The sequence below is a fragment of the Phyllopteryx taeniolatus genome, chromosome 15 (assembly GCF_024500385.1).
Source record: "Phyllopteryx taeniolatus isolate TA_2022b chromosome 15, UOR_Ptae_1.2, whole genome shotgun sequence".
NCBI classification, from domain to species: Eukaryota; Metazoa; Chordata; class Actinopteri; order Syngnathiformes; family Syngnathidae; genus Phyllopteryx; species Phyllopteryx taeniolatus.
The window spans coordinates 16,784,774-16,802,297 of NC_084516.1; the positions used below are offsets into that span (position 1 = coordinate 16,784,774).

Sequence of the window (17,524 nt, forward strand, 5' to 3'; positions counted from 1 at the left end):
CATATTCGCAATACCAGGTACAAATCGTGGATCAGTCTCTTACCCATATTTTCCGGAACTGGGATGTCAAACTAGCAGCCATCCATTTACTAGATGGCCACTCTAGATACCACGCTGCCAGTTGACATGTACTGCTTGGATTAAACAATTATATAACAATCCTAAATCTTCCCTAAAGAGAAATCCCCTTTGTGCAGTCCATTTAGACACCTGGCACCACCTGTGTGGAGTTTGCATGTTCTCCCTGTGTCAGCGTGGGTTTTCTCCGGGTACTACGGTTTTCTCTCACATTCCAAAAACATGCATGGTAGGTTAATTGACGACTCTAAATTGACCGGAGGTGTGAATGTAAGTGCGAATGGTTGTTTGTTTATATGTGCCCTGCGACTGGCGACCAGTTCAGAGTGTACCCCACCTCTCGCCCAGAGTCAGCTGGGATAGGCTCCAGCACGCCCGCGACCCAAGTGAGGATAAGCATGGATGGATGGATGGTTTATTAGATGTGTTAATGTCACATAGAGGACCGAATTAAAACATAATTGATTATAAGTGTCAACTTTTGGAATTTTTCAACTAGGCTTGAATGTTTTTTGTCACTAAATAACAAAATATGTAAAGTACGTAAGTTATAGAATGGACCACAATTTAAAACATTTTTTTTAAGGAAGTAACTTTCTGAAATTTGTTTTGATCGTTTTCTCTGAGTTACAGTTAGTTGCAAAGCTACCAGCAAAGACTACTGCTCACTGGTATTATTGTTAAGTCCCTCTGGGTGATTAGTTCATGGTAAATGGTAAATGGACTGCAGTTTTTAGCGCTTTATCTACACCATTACAGTGCCAAAGCACTTTACAAAGCCTCACATTCACACATTCACACACAGATTCAAACACCAATGGGCGGCTGCTGCCATGCAACGCAACTTGGGTTCAGTGTCTTGCCCAAGGACACTTTGACATACGAACAGCTGGAGCCGGGATTTGAACCGGCGATACTTCGGTTCGACGCACTCTCCCAACTGATCCACAGCCGCCCTACAGTATAATAACCCGGGTTGAAATCGAAGGCGTTACATACTCATTCAGTTAAACCACACTACAATGGAGACTCCCACCATAAAACTACAGCATGTCGACACAAAAAAAATATTTCCCCAAACAAAAAGGGATCAGTGTTGTTGTTTTACAATGTTTCTTTGGTTCTCTCATTTTGTTCCATTGTTGTTATGGACACAAAGAGAAAGTACACAGCGACTGCTTCCCAAAATGAACTTTATGATCCTTCGCGCGCCATCAACTTTTTGTCTATTCTTGTTTGGCTGCACTTCTTTGAGGTAGTCATGCCTGTTGTGAGCCAGACAATAGCTCGGAGATCACACAGCACAATTGTCTCATCTTCCAGGCTAGGAATGAGCACCATGCCCATTTCTCCCAAGCTTTACTTGGAATTCTGACAGGGAGATTAGGGAAGTTTCCAAGCTATTCATACTCCTCGATTCTCTATGGAGTACTTGGCTTGGTGGTCCCATCCTCTCCCGTTCAGCCGGACCAGTCTATTTCTGATGCGTCTGTGATGCCGTTTTGGCTTGTCTCTGAATGGCTTTTACCTGTTTATCCCAGCAGCACACAGGCTTAGAAGATGTTTTCCTTGGAGCTTACCAGGTGATTTTCTCAGCTGGACTGCCAGTATGTTTAATTCAGACACTTAATCCCCGAGAAAGTGGACCAAACATGTCTTCAGAAGCCCTTTTCTACCCGAGAAAATGCGAATTCTAAACTTTTGCATCTGCTCTCGACTGCCTGTTTAATCCACTGCATAAAGTAAGCCTCAGGTGAACCCACAACATATAAGACAAAATATGTCTTGATGCGAAAAACAGGAATCCGACAAAAATACTGATGTATAAAAAAAAAAACGAGACCTGAGTCGTAATATTTTGCCTCTACTGTCTTTGAGCTTGGTGCCATAACACAAACTTTAACTTTAACATACTAAAATGCGCTCACTGTTCCTGTTATTTCCATTGTGCCTGAAAGCAATGCATCAACAACTCTTTGGGTTTTGTAGTTTCTGACACTAAAAGGTTCAAATGATATTTCACTGCTGCAGAACCCACATCATAGGTTACTGGAACTCTCTGAATTACTACTCTCCTTATTTTGACCTCGATAAAATACTCCATAACTAATTTATATGTTATCCCCTCCTGGAAGCCGTCACCTTATCATGGTGGAGGGGTTTGTGTGTCCCAATGATCCTAGGAGCTAAGTTATCTGGGGCTTAACGCCCCTGATAGGGTCACCAATGGCAAACAGGTCCTAGGTGAGGGACCAGACAAAGCATGGCTCCAAAAAACCCTATGAAGAAAGAAACCTCACACAGCCCGAAAGGGTAACGTGGGTCCCCCTTCCCATGGGCTCACCACCTGTGGGAGGGGCCATAGGGGTTGGGTGCAGTGCGAGCTGGGCGGTGGGCGAAGGCGGTGGCCGAAGGCAGAGACCTCAGTGATCCGATCCCCGGCTACAGAAGCTGGCTCTAGGGACGTGGAATGTCACCTCTCTGGCAGGGAAGGAGCCCGAGCTGGTGTGTGAGGTCGAGAAGTTCCGACTAGATATAGTCGGACTCGCCTCCACACACAGCTTGGGCTCTCGTACCAGTCCTGTCGAGAGGGGTTGGATTCTGTTCCACTCTGGAATTGCCCACAGTGAGAGGCGCCGAGCAGGTGTGGGTATACTTATTGCCCCCACGGCTTGGCACCTGTACGTTGGGGTTTACCCTGGTGGACGAGAGGGTAGCCTCCCTCCACCTTCGGGTGGGGGCACGGGTCCTGATTGTTGTTTGTGCCTATGCACCAAACAGCAGTTCAGAGTACCCACCCTTTTTGGAGTCCTTGGAAGTGGTACTGGAGAGTGCTCCCGCTGGGGACTCTGTCGTTCTGCTGGGGGACTTCAATGCTCACGTGGGCAATGACAGTGAGACCTGGAATGGCGTGATTGGGAGGAACGGCCCCCCCCGATCAGAACCCAAGCGGTGTTCTGTTATTGGACTTCTGTGCTCATCACAGATTGCCCACAACGAACACCATGTTCAAGCATAAGGGTGGTTTATGTTTCCATCGCACTGATTAGTTCAGTGTAGCTTAAGCAAATGAGGCTGATGTTGCTCATTATTGACACCTAATGTATCGGAAAAAAATGCTGGTATTTCAAGCTCATGTTAATGTCTTATTTTTTGTCTTGTCTTTAAATATTTTTGATATCTTTAAAACCTAACCCTTTATTCATTCAGGTGAGGCAATTGAGAACTGATTCTCATTTGCAATACTAACCTGGCTGCAGACCATCTTTGAGGGAGGGAGTTTTATTATATAAAGGCACATCTCAATATCTATCCATCCATTTTCTGTACCGCTTATCCTCTCTAGGGTCGCGGGTGTGCTGGAGCCTATCCCAGCTATCTTCGGGCGAGAGCCGGGATACACCCTGAGCTGGTCGGCAGCCAATCGCAGGGCACATATAAACAAACAACCATTCACACTCACATTCACACCTCCGGGCAATTTAGAGTCTTCATTCAACATACCACGCATGTTTTTTGGGGGATGTGGGAGGAAACCGGAGTAGCCGGAGAAAACCCACGCAAGCACAGCAAGAACATGAAAACTCCACACAGGCGGGCCCGGGATTCGAACCCCGGTCCTCAGAACTGTGAGGCAGATGTGCTAACCAGTCGTCCGCCGTGCCATATTTATTTATTTATTTATTTATGCTTTAATGGTACATTCACCTGACTGGTGCAGGCAGCTTGGGCTCAGTTCCCACTCAGTGACAGTGTGAATGTGAGTCTGAATGGTTGTATGTGCCCTGCGACAGGCTGGTGACCAATTCATGGTCTAGTCTGCCTTTCGCCCGAAGAAAGCTGGGATTAGGCTCGAGCGCTCCGCGGCCCTGAATAGGATAAGCGGTGTAGAGAATGGATGGATGGATAGATGGATGAGTGGGGGGTATTTATTTATTTATTAACAAAGACAGGTGATTAAAATTGAAAAGTTCTCCAGCTTAAGAGAACATCCGTTCACATGCCTTTTAAGAACATTTTATTCACCATGTGCTATGATGTAATGTAATATGTAACTTGTTACTGTACTGTATGTTTTACTCTGCTGTCTGCAGCCAGGTAGACATTGCAAATACCTTACCTGGATAAGGTTCTGTGAATAAATAAATAAACTGTTTTTATATACAGCAGTGAGAAGTATTTGGTAGTCGTACATGTGTTTTGAGAAAAACAAAAAGAGATTAGGTGTACATTGCGAATATTTATTTGTGCACGTACAAAGTCAAAAAGACAGACTTTATGGCCTTGCACAATGGCTAACGTGGAATTTTTCCGCAGGCTGGAGGAGCTCCTGCCTGGGAAGGTGTCCCCCCCCCCCACCGGGCCAGACTCACGCCCATCAGCCCCGGCCAAGGAAGACGCACATGCCTGCTTGGCCTCGGACCTCCGCTCCTTAGGTGAACCAAGTTGGCCAGCGGCGGACCTGGCTGCCGTGGCTGCAGTCCGCCGCCGTGAGGTCCGCCACTATGCGATCTGAGTTGAAGTTTTGCTTTTCAATGTATTTTAATCCTCTTATTTCGAGCCTTGTGTAATGCTGGATAATGGCGGTTCTGTGAAAGAAAAAGTAAATGCCTGCAGAGGTCTATCAACCAATCAGTGTTCGTTAGCACAGCCCGCCCCTCAAAGAGTTTCTGGCAGCTCTAGGTCGGCCCTAACCGCCAGGAGGAACTAAATAATCCAGGAGGAACCTTCCGTACTGTGGTATTTTTTTTCCCGTAGGGACACCGGGGGGACTCAAGCTACCAGGGTAGCTGCGGAAGTTCCTGCAAAGGTTCCTGCAGTGGGATAGTCTATATAATGGCCCACCAAAAGTTCCTATTGAAAGTTATTGTGGTCAAAATCCACTATTTGTTGACCTGTCCGCAATGAGAACAAAGTGAAAAAGAACAGCCTCAGGCAGCCTCATTTAATTAACATTCACTGTTAAAGTCATCCACATTCTGATATTTCTGCAAGGCTATCAAATTGTAATTAGCCACATTTCATCCCTGGAATATTCCTGTCACTAAAAAGAAAAAGTCAGAGCCCCATGCTGCCTGTTGACCGTAAATGTCGCATTTGCAGGTTCGCCACAAATCACCGTATCAGGTTGGGCATGCATGATGAGACCGAGGCAGTTGCTGGGCAACTGATGTAGCGGGAGCATACACAGGCCATTCTAGGACAAATCTTGGGTTTCCTCCAGCAGGGCCGGCGACTGTGTTCATCTGTTGATGTGACCACAGAACTGAATGAGCTGTGCTTGTGTGACAGAAATGCTATTTAGTGGACTGCTTGCTTCCAGTGCTTCAGTAAGTAACATCTCATGTAGCCATTACACTGGGATGATCTGTTTGCAGATGTAACAATGATAGAATAAGTGAGCAGAATGATGCTGAAGCACAAAGAACAGTTTTATTCACAGTTGGATGTGTCTGGAAAAAGAGGCGTTTAACAGTTTAACTAGGGCCCTCCGCTGTAAGAGACGCCATGCATCAATGAATCGGCTGGTGCATTGTCCACTTGAATGAATGAACTTTGCAACCCATTTTTTTTTTTTTAAATATGAGAAAAATTATGAAATACCTATTTTAAAGACCCTGTAACGTGAATTGAAAGATTCGTTTCTAAATACATTATAAATGTTTGAAGGTAATTGCTGAAAACATGCAAAGATTATAATGTAGAACTGAATTGCGAAGATATAGTGTTTTTCACAATTTCAGTTTTCCTGATTTTTGGGGGCATGTCCACAATGGCAACCAATGAAGCACTTCAGCATCAGGCATGAGTCCCCCCTCCTCCACTAAATTAGAGCCCATTGTTTGCGTCAGTGGCTATCCGGCGCAATTGTGAGTCACTGACTTTTGAATATAGCACTTGGGCCAGTTCTACCATTACAGCGTGCAGTTCACTAACAAGCAATGCCAAAACTTAGAAAATGCATATCCCCCAGATACAAAAATTTACAGAACAGCTCAGTAAAATTATATAAATTCACAAGTATTATATATTTTGTGTTATTCGGTCGACCATAATGTTTTCTAAAACAAAGTATTGTGAGTCTTTAATGTCTGTCATGTAGTGTGAGCCTATACTAGGCGTTTTTTTTTTTTTTTTCTTTTTTAATCATTTAAATTTGGCAGCATTGTGAACAACCGTCTCTTCTGTGGTGTGTCAAATGTAAACTGCATTTTCATTTCCACTTTAATTTACAGGGATTTTCAGTAAAACTATTGGTGGATGAATTAGGGCTGCATAATTATTACAATTTTAATTGTGATCAGCATTTTGGCTGCCACGATTAAATGAGCCTGATCGTCTGAGAATATTTTACATTTAAAATGCGGGCACAGCTGCATATAAAATGTGCTTCATATGTAGCAGTGCCCGCAAACTAGTCAGCGAGCCACCAGGGGGCGAACGTATGGTTAAGGCTTCATTAAGCATCGGCACCGCGCTCTGGGCCAACTTCAAAATAAAAGCCTAAAATGGCATTGATTTCCAATGTAGTAATATATGAAGCTTTCATTTTGAAGTTGGCCCTCTCAGTACATTGGCGGAGAAGCGGCGTGTCACGGTAAGACACGATTAACAACCGTTGTCGTGTTTGCCATGACTTCAACTTTTCGGGCTGGCCTGACCGCATTGAAAAAACACCGGGAGTAAATAGAGAGGGAAATCACAACTGTCGCGTTCTTTGCAGTTTGTGACTGTGCACGACTGACCAATGGTCAAGCAGAACAACCGAGACTTACCAGTCCTTGAATGTAATAGTGCACTATATTGACGACTGGGATTTTCTAAATGAAAAGTCGGTGCTTACAGCCTAATGTTATTGTGTTTTATGCATTCACTGTGTTTGCTTCCATTAAGTTGCAATTCGTGGTTGCACTTTGTAACAGCATTTTTATTCAGTTAAACCTTGGTACATTTGTTTTTTATTATTTTCTATCATTTAATCTTATTTAATTATTCATTTCCCACTGAAAACTGTCACATACTGTTTGTTGAAAAGTAGTGCAACATAAATAAAGATTTTTCCCTAACACGAGGAATATTCGTGGTTAATAGTCGTGATTCCAATTTTGATCACAGTAATTGTGATTATTATTTTGGCCATAATTGTGCAGCCCTAGGAAGAATATAACATCATTTCTTATTATGAATATAATAATTCAGTCACATAAATGAAGACTTCAACCCAATAAGTGGCCTCCCCCTACTGACTGCTGGTAGTCTCTGAAGTTAGGTAAAAACAGCAGATTCTATCAAAAACTGTGTTAAATGTATGCACGGTAAATATAGGGAAATGAAAACTCATAGGTGGCTTTTCGAATAATGATTTGTTATAAAGGTTAAAGCCAACATTATAGGAACAGGGCATTTATTATTACATTAAAAAAAAAAGCACCATCAAGTTACTAAACAGGGTTATTAACAGTTGATTATTATGGTGTGTTACAATAACACCATAATTGAGACAGGTTGCTAGCAGCCACAGAACTTAAGGAACAACAACAAAAAAGATGTTCCCGCAGAATCCACCGATTCCCAGACTTTTAACAGTTGCCGAGAAAAGCTATTTTAGTCGCTCTCCCTAGTGGCTTGATATATTATCCGTACTCTGATCCCTTTGTCCATCAGAGAGACAGAACATTTTTGGCCTAATGCAACTGGACCCTGGCTAATGACAGCAAATAGCACGCCAGGCAGATGACAACAGCTGAGAACAATACTTAATGTTGACATCACTTGCTACGGGGATCTATTTCAGGTTTCTTCCTTTTATAGTGCACTGGTGAAAATTGTGCTGTGGTTCCCCTGAACGAGATGCATATAAAAGACAGCCAAAGCGGGGTGGGCCCCTGTGCTCCGTAGAACTTCGCCGATCCCTTCAGACGTTCTCGTTTCACACTTCACCTCTCAGTCCCTGTAAAACATGGCACCCAAGAAGATTGAACCAAAGAAACCTGAGCCCAAAAAGCCAGAGCCCAAGGCCTCCCTGGCCTCTAAGCTGTCTCTGACTCCTGAACTGCTGCCAGATCATCCCAAGGAACCTGACTTCGATCCCAAGAGCATCACCCTTGAGTACACCGCCGATCAAATCGAGGAGTTCAAGGAGGCGTTCACGTTGTTCGACCGAACGCCAAAGGGTGAGATGAAGATCACGTATGCCCAGTGTGGGGACGTGATGCGGGCACTCGGCCAGAACCCGACCAACGCCGATGTGCTCAAGGTGCTCGGGAAGCCGCGGCCAGAGGAGATGAGCTGTAAGATGGTGGACTTTGAGACGTTCTTGCCCATGCTGCAGCACATTTCCCGGGCCAAAGACCAAGGCAACTTTGAAGACTTCGTGGAGGGCCTCCGAGTGTTCGACAAGGAGGGCAATGGCACCATCATGGGCGCCGAGCTGCGCCACGTTCTGGCGACGCTCGGTGAGAGGATGACGGAAGACGAGGTGGACAGACTCATGGCTGGACAGGAGGATGCCAACGGGTGCATCAACTACACCTCTTTTGTGAAGCATATTCTCTCCGGATGAATGTTGAATTGCAAAGACTTCTACCAGTTCCCGTCATCATGGACCGGTATTTTAACATTTGTGTTCACCAGCCACGAGGCCTGCACTGTCTTTGGGAAATGTGTAATGAAATGCCAATGAGATACACTGGACATCCGTTTAATAAAGGGAATTGTATCACAAACCTTCTTCTCCGAATGTCATTTTAAGAATAAACAACATTTAAATTCAAAGAGAAATTTATTTATGCTAATCAACTTACTTAACGTGATTTGGGAAAAGTATTGTCAGGAGTGAAAAATGAAAAAAAAATAATAATAGGCTTTGCCTCCCATGTTTGATTGTATTCCAATTTACACAAAGAGCCTTCTTGTTATTCTGCTGGGGGGGCAGCTGCTGTGGATCATGACACACACACACGCACACAGACACACACACACTGAACACACTGCACACACTAAAAGCTGACAAATATGAGACAGGTGCTGCAAGGACGACCCCCCCCCCCACCACCACCCACCCATAGTTGTTGTTAATGGTTTGGTGGCTTGTTAACACTAAACCTTGACAACATGGTCACATTGCCCCAGTGAGGGATGGATGAGAATTTGGTAGCTACTATGGTGCTCTTGAATTCACTAGTACCATGCCAGCATATAGATTCTTTTTATTTTTTTATTTTTTTAATTCCAAAATGAATAGAACTTGTGGCTATACCGTATATCCATTATCAAAATTTAACATAAATCTGAAAATCATGAAATATAACTTTAATTGAACGTCAACACTTGGATGTGCGATCGAATTGGATGGTTGATAAGTACTAATTGCTCCATTCCAGATGATTGGCGTTCCAGTAAAAAAGAAAACATATGTATCTGGCGACCTCGATAAGCATGTCGTTTAGCATCTGACATTACAGTCGATATTCTAAAAATGAATTCATTTGATAAGAACAAACCTACGTCATTGTGTTTGTGGAAGCCTTGTCTTAAGTTCGCAGGTTTCTGACTTCCCAGCATAACATTGTTTTTTGAAAGAAAACCTGCACACCGCCAAATCTTTTGACTGAGAAAAAAAGGGCTCTCTTGACAAAAGTGAGTCTCACATTTTATGCATGTTTAGATTTCAGTTTGCTGATAAATGGCAATGCTGTCATGCACCCATAAATTGAGTGAAAAAATGAGTGGGAGGGAAAATATGACAAATGAGCTTTGTTGGATTGTATGCTGACATTCTAAAACAATACTTCATCATTTTGCCTTTTCCAGCATGCTAATATAAATAAATGAATGACATTGGAATGGGTGCTTGACACTCTAGGCTTTCTATGCTAACATTCTCAATTTTGTTTCATATTTCAAATTTTATTGCATGGTAATTAAAAAAACATTATGAATGCTTCAATTTCTAAGTATTCTTTGCTAACATGCTATAACATGCTGTTGCATCTTGTGTTTCAGAACATGCTAAAAACATAAAAAATACATTAGTTTGAATGCTTGAATCTCTGAATCTTATGAAATTATGCATGTTAGCAAGTAAATAAAAGGTTTCAAGGTACCGTTTTAGTAGAAGGACATTCTTTTACAATAAACGTGTATGAAGATCCTAGATCCTGGTTGGATTTACAGCATGATAATACAGCACCATGATGATGGACTGAACTACAAAAGAACCATACACATTAAAAATTATAAATAAATCAGTGCAATTGCTCCACTCTTGAAGCCTTCTATGCAAACAAGCAAAGCCATGTTTGATCATTTTATATTTTACTTACAGGACATTCTCTAATAATATACAGAAATAACTTTGGGATGATCTAAGTAGTGCACATCAACACGTTGCTTCGTCCAAATAATTCTCACTTCTCACCTTAGTCTTTCACAAACACAAATAATCCAGTTGCTGCCATGTGTTGTAGATGTTATCGACATTACTACAACATTACCACCGAGACTGTGGACAAATCCTTAAATGGAAACAGGATACCCAAACAGTAACTCCTGTTAGAATTGACATTATATCTTTATTTATATATGGATGGCACGGCCTGTCTGTTGTTTCAGCCTGTAAACCCTTTCACTTACGACTGAAATATCGCTGCAAAGACGAGATAGATGGCCTACACCGATGAGTCCAGATACCCATGGTGCCCCAAGGAATGCAATAAATGAACACCGCTGCTATGCGTGGCGCCGCAGAGCTGCTGGCAGGCTTGTTGGATGCTTAGTTGGGCTTGTTTATGGCCACATGTTGAGCATTGCACTCATCACGGGAGCATACAGGGGACGCGAACGGAAACACTTTCACATCATGGAAAAACGCCGGTCAGTCATACAGTCAGGTTTAGGCTTGGTTAGGGTTTAGGTTTAGGATTAGGAGTAAATTGGTGGGTTAAAATTGGTTAGGGTAATTTGTTAGGTTTAGGGTTGGTTTGAGTTAGCTGTTTGACTTGTGTTTGGTACGGGTTAGTTGTTAGGTTTCTAGCTGGTTAGGGTTAGTTGTTAGGGTTGAAGTTGGTTAAGATTATGGTCGGTTAGGGTTAGGTGTTAGGGACAAAGTTTATTTAAGTATTATTGTAACTGCTATTATTCCTCAATCATACATAACATTCTAAATCAAATCAAATCAGACTTTATTTATGAAGCACTTTTCATACAAAGACATGGAACTCAAAGTGCTACATAGTTCAAATCAATCCCCTCTAGCCATACATCACTGGTTGATAAGAAAAAAACATAAATCAGGAATTATTTTTCAAAGATATTCTGGCAAATAAAATCATCTCCATTGATAAAATGTGACTTCTGAGTCGTAAAAGAGACATCAAACTATAATGTGCATTGTCACCCAACTCAAAAATCTTAAAGGGCCGCAAATAGTTTTTGGGTTCTTCTTTACCTCTCTCACCAAGGCTCTGCTCTCCAATTGCTCAGTTTGGCTGGACGGCCAGCTCTAGGAAGGGTTCTGATCGTCCCAAACGTCTTCCATTTCAGGATTATGGAGGCCACGGTGCCCTTAGGAACCTTAAGTGCAGCAGAATTTTTTTTGTAACCTTGGCCAGATCTGTGCCTTACCACAATTCTGTCTCCGAGCTCTTCAGGCAGTTCCTTTGACCTCATGATTCTCATTTGCTCTGACATGCACTGTGAGTTATAAGGTCTTATATAGACAGGTGTGTGGCTTTCTTCATCAAGTCCAATCAGTATAATCAAACACTGCTGGAGTCCAATGAAGGTGTAGAACCATTTTAAGGATGTTCAGAAGAAATGGACAGCACCCGAGTTAAATATATGAATGTCACAGCAAAGGGTCTGAATACTTATGACAGTGTGATATTTCAATCCCCAGCCCCGCCTGTGTGGAGTTTGCATGTTCTCCCCGTGCCTGCGTGGGTTTTCTCCGGGCACTCCGGTTTCCTCCCACATTCCAAAAACATGCATGGTAGGTTAATTGACAACTCTAAATTGCCCGTAGGTGTGACTGTGAGAGCGAATGGTTGTTTGTTTGTATGTGCCCTGCGATTGGCTGGCAACCAGTTCAGGGTGTACCCCACCTCCTGCCCAATGATAGCTGGGATAGGCTCCAGCACGCCCGCGACCCTAGTGAGGAGATGCGGTAAAGAAAATGGATGGATGGATGGATGGATGGATAAATACACACACTCACAATAGCTTTGTAAATTTCACTTCACAACTGTAGGGACAGCCCTACAGAACATATTACAATTACAAAACAGCAATTGTTCCTTCTTCCACTTTAAAATTTGAGAAGTGATTTTTGGCTTTTTCCTGTCAGGGGTCGCCACAGCGAGTCACTCACATGATTTGCACTCTATTTCAATCTTGTCTAAAGAATGAACAGCAGCTTCAATGATGATAAGTTTTTCTTAATTTACAAAGCTGTCATAAGTTTTAAAACTTTTGGAGGAATTGCCATATCCAAGTGTGTAATTTAGATCCTCGAGATTAATCAGCACTTTCAGAAAAAAAAAAAAAAACTTTTAGAGGATCCAAATTAATTGTAGTTCCATCGCACGGAGAGTGGAAATATGTTAAATATTTATAGTTCTTGTCAAGGAGCTGATGCAGCCACTGTATTTTTCATAGCCGCTGTGCTGTGTGTTGTTTTATGGAGCATTATGTCCAGTGTTCAATATGTTCTCTGTGCGCTTTCAGTGACCTCAAACAAAACAGTGGCCACATTCTCACACATAAACATCGAGTGGTGGCATTTTCTCATTTGAAGAAATAATTTGTGAGATTGCTACGCTAACGGCAACGTGCATTGTGTTGGAGCCAAGCGGTTATTGCAGCAGCAGTGTTTGTTGGCTCTAATTTTTGGCAGCAAAATTATTCATTTGTCTTATGCCTTAAACTTTACTTTTCTAGGCTGTTTTTTGTGTGTGCCAGAAATATCCTTAGGGGAGAGATGAAGCACAAACTTCCAAGAGCTGTCATTGCATGAACCGTCACCGAAAACTGAATATTTCTTTTATTCTTTTTGTCAGTGGAGTTAAAGAATTCCACGTTTAACCTTGTTTAGCTCAGCAGTCGCAAGCCATCAGGCAAGCGATGGCGGAGATAAATGACGAGCCTAATGAGGAGACAAAGCCAGCGTTTTACATGTGCCAAGGTCAAGATTAGCTAGCGCCACTCGCTGGCAGGCCGTCGTCTTTACCGGCGGCGAGTGAAATTGACCGCACTGCGTTAAGGAATAAGTAACCTCTTTTGACTTTTCAGAAGACTGCCTGTGTTGGAATTTGAGCTCTCTTTTATGATGACTAGGGATAAATACAAGAAGAATTTGTCAGCCTTGTGTGCATCGGTAAACAGGGGATGAGATCAGGACTTTACCAGCTTTAATAAACAGGGTCTCCTCGGTTTATGTCGGAGTTTGTTTCCTAATGCAGCAATTTAAAGTGAATGTATACGTAAGTTACAACATGCTGTAGGCTATAACTAACCCATGTTAACTTAGTAGTAGTAAAGCCATAATTGCAGTAAATGTTTCCATGAAAAACTCGTACAGGCCATGAATACAAATATGAATACGTAAAACGTACGGCGGAAAATTGAGCGTGCTTTCTTGTGCCAAGGGAGGACCTATTCTTATGCTGCTCCCTGTTTAATAACTGAGTATCCCCTGTAGCTAATAATCACATATTTTAATGAAATTGTTGACGAATGAAAAAATATAAATAAATCAAATAAGACATAAGACAATTATTATAGCAATTTGAGATTTTCATTATTGTTAGAACTGTATTTTTTTGGTATTTTGTGGTGTTGGAGGCAATAAAAGGTTTTTTTAAGGTAGTGGACCCAAAATGGAGGGAAGCAGGGAGGCAACACGGTAGTGCAGGAGTCTCACAAAATACATAAAATTAAATTCAACTTTAAATAATAAGGCACGTTGAATAAGAAAAACAATATTTAATGAACAAAGTTAAAAAAAACAAGATTCAAAATAACAAACAAATAAGGGAAATGGGCTCACTACGACAATAAACATGAGACGACGTGAAAAGAATGTGACATCAACACCGACAATGATCCAACAAAGACTGACAGAAAACAGGGAAATAAATACGAGCAAACTGATGAGATAACAAGGCACACCTGGACAAGACACGAGTGGCTATTGGTAGACACAAGGAACAGGTTTAACGATAAAAGGTAGAACCAGACGAGCAAGACAAGACATGAAATTTGACAAGGGAGACAGGGAAAAACATGACATGACATAAAACAAAATATAAATCTAATCAAAACAGGGATCATGACAGTATTTAGTGTCTTTGATTGTAGTAGTGCAGTCTGGAACAACAACCCAATACAAAAGAAGACATTATGCGAAGCATAAAATACTTCAAAACAGGGCGTAGCTATCATTTCAGAAGTGTGGTGGGGCGGGGAGAGGTAAATTGTTTAGGAGGAGCCAACTTTTATGATCAAATGATCATCATCCTCATGTATTCAACTGAAGAAGTAATTAATCAAACTAAGGAAAACCACAATTATAATCAAGCTTAAAGTCTCCAGATGATCAATTGCCCAATCGCAACACTGAACACAAAAATTCAGTAAAACATGGCTCTTGCCAGGAAGTTTATTACACACAAAATGGAAAGGAAGTGAAACGGTTTTGAACCAGTTATTGAGTATTATTTTGAAAAGTCCAAATCCTCTGATTTAGGACTCCCAAATGTGCATACTTTCTGATTTCCTTAAAAAAGAACTCTGATTGTAACGACATGTTTGGTTTATATGATCTCTTTTGATGTATTTAACATAACAAAGTCAGCAAAAAAATCTCAGATTTTACCACTCTTATACAAGCAGTCCATTCCATGCGCTGCTCCAGTACTTTTATGCAGCAGCACCCGGATGGCCTGCAGAGTTCCTAAAGGCTCTGAATGTTGTGGGGCTGTCCTGGTTGACACACCTCTGCAACATTGCTTGGGACAGTGCTTCTGGATTTTCAGACTGGGGTGGTGATCCCCCTTTTTAAGAAACAGGACCGGAGGGTATGTTCCACTACAGGGAATCACACTCCTCAGCCTCTCTAGTAAGGTCTATTCAGGGGTCCTGGAGAAGAGGGTCCGTCGGGAAGTCGAATCTCAGATTCAGGAGAAACAGTGTGGCTTTCGTCCTGGCCGTAGAACAGTGGACCATCTTTACATCCTTGGCAGGGTCCTCGAGGGTACATGGGAGTTCACCCCACCAGTCTATAAGTGTTTTATGGACTTGGAGACGGCATTCGACCGTGTCCCTCAGGGAGTCCTGTGAGGGGTGCTTCGGGAGTATGGGGTACAGATGCTATGGTTCTGTTGGCTTCATCAAGCTGTGATATCCAACTCTCACTGGATTGGTTCGCGGCCGAGTCTGAAGCAGTTGGGATGAAAATCAGCGCCTCCAGATCTGAGACCTTGGTCCTCAGTCGGAAAAGGGTGGAGTGCTCTCTCCAGGTCAGGGATGAGATCCTGCCCCAAGTGGAGGAGTTCAAGTATGTTGGGGTTCACGAGTAATTAAAAAAAAATGTAAAGGGAGATTGACAGATCGGTGCAGTGTCTGCAGTGACACGGACTTTGTATCGGTCCGTTGTGGTGAAGAAGGATTTAAGCCGAAAGGCAAAGCTCTCAATTCTACGTTCCTACCCTCACCTACAGAATGGTCATGAGGTGTGACCAAAAGAACAAGATCCCGGATACAAGGGACCAAAATGAGTTTCCTCCGCAGGGTGTCCGGGCTCTTCCTGAGCGATAGGGTGAGAAACCTGGTCAGCCGGGAGGGGCTCAGAGTCGAGCCGCTGCCCCTCCGGATTGAGAGGAGCCAGATGAGGTGACTCGGGCATCTGATTAGGATGCCTCCTGGACACCTCCCTGGTGAGGAGTTCCGAGCTTGTCCCACCGGGAGGAGATCCTGGGGATGACCCAGGACACAGTGGAGAGACTACAGCTCCTGGCTGCCGGGGAACGCCTCGCGATCCCCCGGGAAGAGCTGGATGAAGTGGCTGGGGAGAGGGAAGTCTGCCCCCGTGACCCGACCTCGGATAAGCAGAAGAAAATGGATGGATGGATGGATCGGAAGTGAAAAAGTTGGCTTGGGACAGCCCTAATCTTGACTGCTGCTTGGCGAAGCCGACTGAGAAAGAGAGCATGCTGTAGTATATAGACCTCCTTTCATTTGTCTGTCTGTCGGTGTTCACTGGAGTCATCAGGTAAAATAAACACGTCCTCTAAGTTATCGACACTATCTCCATCAAAGATGATGTCACGTTTAACCGAGCAGTTGTGGTCTGTGTTTGACCAGTGTACGTCAGCTTGCCATTCATTGGACAGCTACATCGCAAATCAGACAAGCACAGCTCTGAGTGGATATGGTGGTAAGCACTTTGTATTTTTATCACATTTATCAAATCTTAAAAAGATCGATTAATAGTTAGAAAGAAGCGGGTTTCAAAAGACAGGATTTGGGAGAGAATAAAAGTAAAAGAATAAAAGTCTGTTAGTCTCACTGACACCATTCATTTTAACGTGCACTCGGTACACAAGCTTTGCTTTTTCATCTGCAGGCACATTATACACTATATGAATAATATAGTAAAGTATTTATGTAAATACAATATCTGATGATTTATATACTTTTTATATGGATTGAGTTGACGCGGCAGCGGGATTAATACCCGGAAATGTATTTTCAATGTGAGGGAAACACACACACACACACACACACACACACACACACACACACTTCAAGTACGTCCCCGCTTCAAAATATTACCGCTGTAATCTGCGAAAACCACAGTGTATTGAATGCAAAAGTCCATATGAGACACGCTATCACAAAGCAACAATGGAGGAGTGCAAGGGTCTTCTGTATTTACTATAATTCTTTGCATGTTGGTCACTGGAAGGAGGTGCATTTGATTTGAAAGGAAACTGAGGGTACATTGCAACAAATGGGAGAATGTGGAATATAATACTGCAGTGTCGAGTGCTAAGGCACAGCAATACAGGGTAAGCCAACGATGGCGTGTCTATTTTTGTCATTTCTCATGTATGTTGTATCTTACCAAAAACACCAAAACCGCAACCCAGAAAGAGCATAAAATTGTTTGATGATTAAAAAAAAAAAGTCCCAAAGGAGCATAAGTAATCAACACATGCTAAGTTATTTTCCAAAGATGGCACCCCAGCTTCTTCATGCCGTACAGTCACACTGTTGATTGATGACATCGTCAGACAAGACATCTGGCTGATGCTGCGCTAAAAATAATTTACATCTAAAGGCATCCAATGCACCATTTCTCCATCTTCCTCCAACTTTATCCAGAAATTTAGCATCCTATTTACCACTGATGCTTCCGAGCTCGTAACAATTAGCTGGATTAGTC

At 42.7% G+C, this 17,524-nt stretch overlaps 1 protein-coding gene across 1 annotated transcript; it reads left to right on the forward strand.

The window, feature by feature from the left end:
- The first annotated feature begins 8,031 nt into the window (after positions 1 to 8,031).
- Positions 8,032 to 8,804, forward strand: LOC133465151 (myosin light chain 4-like). Its single transcript, XM_061747637.1, has one exon. The coding sequence runs from the start codon at positions 8,039 to 8,041 to the stop codon at positions 8,639 to 8,641; it is 603 nt and encodes a 200-aa protein (XP_061603621.1). The 5' UTR covers positions 8,032 to 8,038; the 3' UTR covers positions 8,642 to 8,804.
- Positions 8,805 to 17,524: the final 8,720 nt, after the last annotated feature.